The sequence below is a fragment of the Triticum aestivum genome, chromosome 7D (genome assembly GCF_018294505.1).
Source record: "Triticum aestivum cultivar Chinese Spring chromosome 7D, IWGSC CS RefSeq v2.1, whole genome shotgun sequence".
NCBI lineage: Eukaryota > Viridiplantae > Streptophyta > Magnoliopsida > Poales > Poaceae > Triticum > Triticum aestivum.
Genome location: NC_057814.1, coordinates 420,117,726 through 420,123,769, shown reverse-complemented (window position 1 = coordinate 420,123,769; position 6,044 = coordinate 420,117,726). Strand labels below are relative to the sequence as shown.

At 43.1% G+C, this 6,044-nt stretch overlaps 1 protein-coding gene across 5 annotated transcripts; it reads left to right on the top strand.

Annotated features, from left to right (window-relative positions):
* The first annotated feature begins 366 nt into the window (after nt 1–366).
* LOC123165413 (OVARIAN TUMOR DOMAIN-containing deubiquitinating enzyme 1) lies at nt 367–5,800 on the top strand. Of its 5 annotated transcripts, none has more exons than XM_044583047.1 (11): nt 367–902; nt 993–1,104; nt 3,948–4,031; nt 4,109–4,162; nt 4,266–4,325; nt 4,415–4,498; nt 4,595–4,711; nt 4,807–4,862; nt 4,932–4,987; nt 5,071–5,177; nt 5,415–5,800. In XM_044583047.1, the coding sequence occupies exons 2-11, from the start codon at nt 1,093–1,095 to the stop codon at nt 5,637–5,639; spliced, it is 855 nt and encodes a 284-aa protein (XP_044438982.1). In that variant the 5' UTR covers nt 367–902; nt 993–1,092; the 3' UTR covers nt 5,640–5,800. The 5 variants fall into 5 exon arrangements, with proteins under 5 accessions (XP_044438982.1, XP_044438986.1, XP_044438985.1 ...); XM_044583051.1 differs by having other exon boundaries at nt 3,428–4,031; XM_044583050.1 differs by lacking the exon at nt 367–902 and having other exon boundaries at nt 3,383–4,031.
* Nucleotides 5,801–6,044: the final 244 nt, after the last annotated feature.

Below are 6,044 nucleotides of genomic sequence, written 5' to 3'. Positions count from 1 at the left end.
TATTTCAAGACATCGGGGCTAGCAAAGCCCCTCAGTCCGACTGCCCGGCTGCTCCTGCCGGCTCCCCGTCTGACTGCTCTGCCTGGCCGGCTGCCGGCTGTCGACTGCACCAACTAGCCGGCTGCCGGCTTCAGCCCGACTCAACACCAACAAGACACCGACGAGACGGTCGTACCCGAGCACTATTCATGTGTCACCCCAGCCATCATGTATAGTGTCACTTGTCCCCTGGCACTATTTATGAAGTGACCCAGGGGACAAGCATGACACCCCACCATGCCTTGCCCATGCCACCACTTAGCTTACTTCCTAAGCTAGCCACGCCTATATATATGGGCACACATCCATCCATCCAAGCAGGGGGGACTCACTCTCATACACACTCACGCATGAGCACCCACATGCTCACGGCCATGAGCATGGCCGGCCACTAGCATGCCCCATATACATGCATATACCAGATCAGATGCACTTGGCACTGATCTCAGATACAGCTCCAGGAGCAACTCTGTACCAGATATACTACAGATACGCAGACATGCAGGAGTAGGGGTATTATCTCTCCGGAAAGCCCGGAACCTGGGTAAACTAGCGCGTGCTACTCGCATACCCGCTCTCGGGCCTATCAGCAGCAGTCTTACCCTCACACTAAGCCCTTGTGGCATCTGTCGACTCGCAAGCCCCCCGTAAGAATACCACGACACCGACAATCCCAATTGCGGCGGAGCTGGGGCTGAGCCCTCCAGGACTCCTCAATAATCCGACGACCTCTACTCCGCGCCCGCCTCCCCTCTCAGCACTCGCCCGTCCGGTCAGCCCCCGGGGACTTCGGTCGTCGCCAACGAGGGCTCCGCCTCGTCCTCCGCCTGGGGATCTGATGACGACGACGAGCCCACAGACAGGTACAAGAACCCCGCCTCCGTTTCCTTCCTCTTGGGACCGTCGAGCAGAACCATGGGAGCGTCATCCTCCTCCTCCTTCTCCTCGGACAGCTGGATCGGCAGCGACCGTACGTGCGGCGGCGCCTCGACCTCCAGCTCTCTGGACGCCTCCAACTACAGGGATCTCTACAGGGATCCACCCTCTGAGTGGATGTATAATCAGGTATTGCAAGAAATCCAATGCGTTCTTGATTTGGGAATTTGCAAGAAACCTAGTACGTTCTCGATTTGGGAATCATTTCTGTGGATGTTTTGACCAAGAAAGATTGATCTTGGACTTGTGTGTTTGAATCTTTGATTATGGTTGCAATTTTAACAGTGCACAGGCTTGGAAAGATTCACGAATGTAGGTTCTTGTAGGTGTCCATGCTTAGAAAGATTCGTCAATTTGGATTTTCTGCATCGTCTTATACTTGTCTAATACCCTGCAAATATACAACCTACTGTCTCTTAGATAACAAAAAGAAATGTGAGAGTTGATAGCATATATTATGCTTTCCCTACTTTCTTGCTAACTCTGTTGGGGATGCCAATGATTTACATGGTCGGTCTTATGCAAGGCTTGTAAAATCATAGCACTGTTAAAGTCCTATATGATTGCCTCTTTCAGACGTAAGCTGGAAAATAAATTAAAATTTACTCCCTCCATCCCAAATATAATATCGTTTTCCAAGCTATATTGTGGGACGGAGGGAGTATATCTTGCTTCTGCACCTCTTTATATTCCATATTGAAATGTCCCACACAAAAAATTCCATATTGAAATTTGCGTGCTTCTGTGTGTGGAGTTGTGTTATTGATGAAAAGTTTTGGCTTTGCTCGAGCAAACCCATGACTTCTATCTTTGCATACTTTTTCTTGGACGTGTACATAGCCCAGGCCGTCTTTAGAGTGTAGCATTGTACTATGCTAAATGGCATTTGTTCATAGTCACTTCTTATGGATTTCACATTTAGCAGTCCATGTTATCTTTTGGCTTTATATGAATTTTAGCATTATAAATTAGCCAAATGTAGAAAAATAGAATATTGGCATAGATAGGCAGCAACAGAAACATGAATAGTCTGCACCCTTTTCTTTTCAAAAAGGGTGCAATTCCCCGGCCCTATGAAAATGTCTGTACCTGTGAAGGTCTAGCTGAGAATTTTGTTTGTCACAAATCTTGCTAATTTAAATGTCAGATATTTATTATCCAACATTTTTAGAATTCCGTATAAACTTAATTTGAACCGTACCACCAATTTCTTTGTTAAATATTAGATTTGTTGCCAGCTATGCAATGGCTACTTTTTTTTGTTGCATTTTTACAAAGCCGATGTTTACAATCGATCTTAGGTATCAATAACAGATACTGTTATCAGATAAGCTACTCTACAATGGTTTGCTTACTTTCTTCATGAACCCTCTTCTATGCTTGAAATACTTAGTGCTCTTGAAGTCCCATATGCTTGGCTCTTTCAGGTATAAGGTGAAATTTTTTGTTGGCTGTATAAAATTCACCATCTCGTAGATGTCAAAACAAAATGTGAGTCCACACCAGATATTATAAGTTCAGCTACGCTTGGTGGTTTCTGTAATTTCTTGCTTAGTCCATTGGGGATGTCAATGGTGCTTCTTCATTTACATGACCAGTCTTCTTTGCTTCAACTTCAAGGCTTGTAAAATCTTAGGGCTGTTAAAGTCCCACATGATCGCCTCTTTCAGGCATAAGGTGGAAAAAAATTAAAAAAATTGTCTTGTGCACCCCAGTATATTCCATATTGAAATGTGTGTACTTCTATCTGTCGAGTTGTGTGTTATTAATGAATAGTTTCGCTTTGCTCAAACATAAGTTTGTAGCACACCAATATTTACAGTTCTTTGCTTTCTCAAGTTTCCGCTTTTCTTATAAGAGCTCTTTTACAGTACCCTGGTATTCCAAAACCATACACCGGAGTACCAAGCATATCTGGCCGTCCATGGTCAAGGGCTGTTTAGTCATTTCTTCTATGGTAATTTGTTTTTTTTTTCATCCTCTGGTGGCTACCGTCCCGATCATTCAGCTACCAGAACAAGAAAATCCCGGAAGAGTGGCGGTGCCGCCTTCAGCCGAATACACTTCTCCGCCGCACGCTGCTCTGCCCTCCAGCACCGATCGCTCAACTCCGCAGCTCGTATGGCATATCGTGTTGCCCCGGGCGCGCCGATTGATTTGTCTTCGTGCCGCTTGCTTGAGATTGATTTCTCACGCGCTGACGTCTGGATCAGGAAAACTAGGAGTACGGATGAAATCAGGGGCAGCAGATTCGTCCTCAATTGATTGCTCCCGAATACTACTGAAGTTGTTAATTCATGTATAGATGAACTAGAATAATTTGTAGAACGAGTATGGCTGTGATGAAATAGCAGGCGAGACATTTTTCTACTAATTCGTTCATACATCCAACTTAAATTTCTCCCAGGAAACGATCAGTCATGGGGACCTGAACGGCGTGGGTCTTTTTCAGGCTCATCCCCGGCTCCTCGCCCACTACGGACATGCAGCAGCTGCCTTGGGACGGCATGCAAGTCGCTCCAACCCCAGGGTGGTGGTGCCGTGGTGGTGGCCGGCAATCCAAGCACCGGCCGCCATGAATAAAATAGGGTTTGGTAAAAACGAATGACTTGTTTAGATGCTGAATACTCGGAGGTTACCGGTGGGAGAAAAAAGACACAAAAAAGGTTTGTTATGATTACTGTTTTGCCCCTTGGATCAAGGTACTCCGTGACTTTTTGAGTTAGTACTCCATGTGACTAGTGGTGGAGTACCAAATCACTATCACCATTGGATCGGGAGAAATAGACGGTCCATATTAGTTTCGGGGTACTGTAAAAGATCTCTCTTATAGAAGTGTTGGGTCTCCTACAGCCAAGGCCGCAATTGTAAACAGTGACTACAATACGAACTCAGATTGAAACTAGGCATCCTGCAAACTGTTCACTTTCTTCTGTAAATAAAACAAAAGTTTACGTTTGTTTTGTTTTCAGATTCTGGAAGCTCCTTTTTGGAGTCACGAGGCATCTGATGCTGTGAGGGCTTCTTGGAGAGACGAGTACGAAGCTTGTGATGATGTAAGGATTGCTTTTAAAATGCTTAGTTTAATTAACTATGCTTCAACACTCATTTCTTAACCTCTTTGCACCTTCAGTTTTCTATGGTTTTGCAGACATCACAAAATGGCTGCAGAAAAATTCTTCAAAAGGTTAACTTCAATAGGAAATTCTCTAATTTTATCATTGAGGCTAGAGATGTCAATTTGGTAAAATTGCGTTGGTTTAACTAATTGAATTCTTGTTTTGGTGCAGGAACCTTTATCATCTCTACCGCATGAGTTTGAAAACGAAATTATGAAAGATAAGGCCAAAGTAATATGACTTGTGAGCTGTTATATTTCTACTTGATTTGTGTCCTCACTTGTTTGCTATGTTCTCATCTATTGTGTGCGATTCTGCAGAAGCTTTTGGCTAATTACTCTGAATATCGGAAGGTACCTGGAGATGGGAGTTGCTTTTACAGATCGTTCATATACTCATACCTGGTACATTAGCATCCTGTTGCTAAATTTCTTCCAGTTCTGCACCTTAAAGTTCCTTGGTGCTTGGTGATGATTACATGTTGTCCCTTGGGTCTATAGGAGCAGCTTGTGAAAGTATCTCATGAGGAGGAGCTACGTTTACTTGGTGCACTTGAACCAATGTGGGAGAAATTCCAAAGGCTTCATTTGCCTGGTTCATATTCTGATCTTCATGATGTAAGGCTTCCTGCATTGTTTCATCCACCAATTTTTTGGTTTTGAACCGCTAAGTGCACTTAAGTTATATATTAATAATATTGTAATTCGTCCAGCCTTTTGTGGGCTTTATACTGGAATGTATGGAACAAAAACAAAAACTGTCAGTAAGGTGGGTTTGCATTAATATTTTTGCAACAATAAACTGTGTTGCGTACTTATGTTATAAATTTTGTTGCAGTGGCTATCAAGAGTGGCTTTTCCAGGAGAGTCAAAATGAGCAGAAGTTTGCGAACAGTGAGAATATACAACAAATTTCTTAGTTATCTTGCCAACTTACTCTAATTTTCTGAGTCCAACTATTTTTGTTTTGTGTTTAGTACTTTTGTATCTTCGACTTGTGACAGCTATTGAGATATGCACTGAGGTTGAAACTTTTAAGTCATACATAACCGAACTTGGTCAAGGAATGCCTGATGCAATAGGGGTGAGTATTTCCTTTAGATGGTGCAGTAATCTTCTATGCATAATTGAGTGTCATATGTACATTAGAAGCAAATGGTATTGCCTTTCTTGTCTGCTAGTTATGATCTGTCTGTGTGATGGAACTGCATAGTAGGAGCAAAATTTCATCATAATACTTGTACCAGCAACTGGAATTTTATGTAAAAGAAATGATGTGAAATCCTCACTGTCAGATGCCTTATGTGTTTTTGAATTGCAGTACTGCCTGGAGGAGGTTCTCCCAGTGGAGGAAGATGCACAACAAGTGAATCTCACTGCGCTCACCAATGTCCTACAGGTGCCACTTCGAGTTGTTAACATTGACGTTTCACCGATTGAGGAGCTTAACATCCACATCATCTACGAGTCACCAGATTCCTCGGTTCCTACTGTGACACTACTGTATAGACCAGGGCATTATGATATCATCTACGAGAAGTCATAGCTGTAGACTGTAGTAACAGATATCATATGACATGTCACGGAAGAGTTGCTGGCCGCGTTGCGATATACTGTACTCTTGTTGTGTACATCAGCTGCACATATGCACTATTACTGTTTTCCTTCCTTATATATGTGGGGTGAAGAACTACAGGAAATTGCATTGTGACCTCTTTCCAAAATGCCACTGTATTTTGGCTAATCTCTAAAAATATCACTAGAATATGACCTCTTTCCAAAATGCCACTCAGTTCTCTAATATTCCCAAAAAGCAGTTCCATTTGTTCTCAGCACATTGTGCTAGTCAACTCTGGACCTGGATCCATGATCCATGGGTTGTTTGAACCAATTATGTTAGTCTGAGGAAACTAATTATGTCAGTCTGATGCCGTTATGACGTTGTGATAAT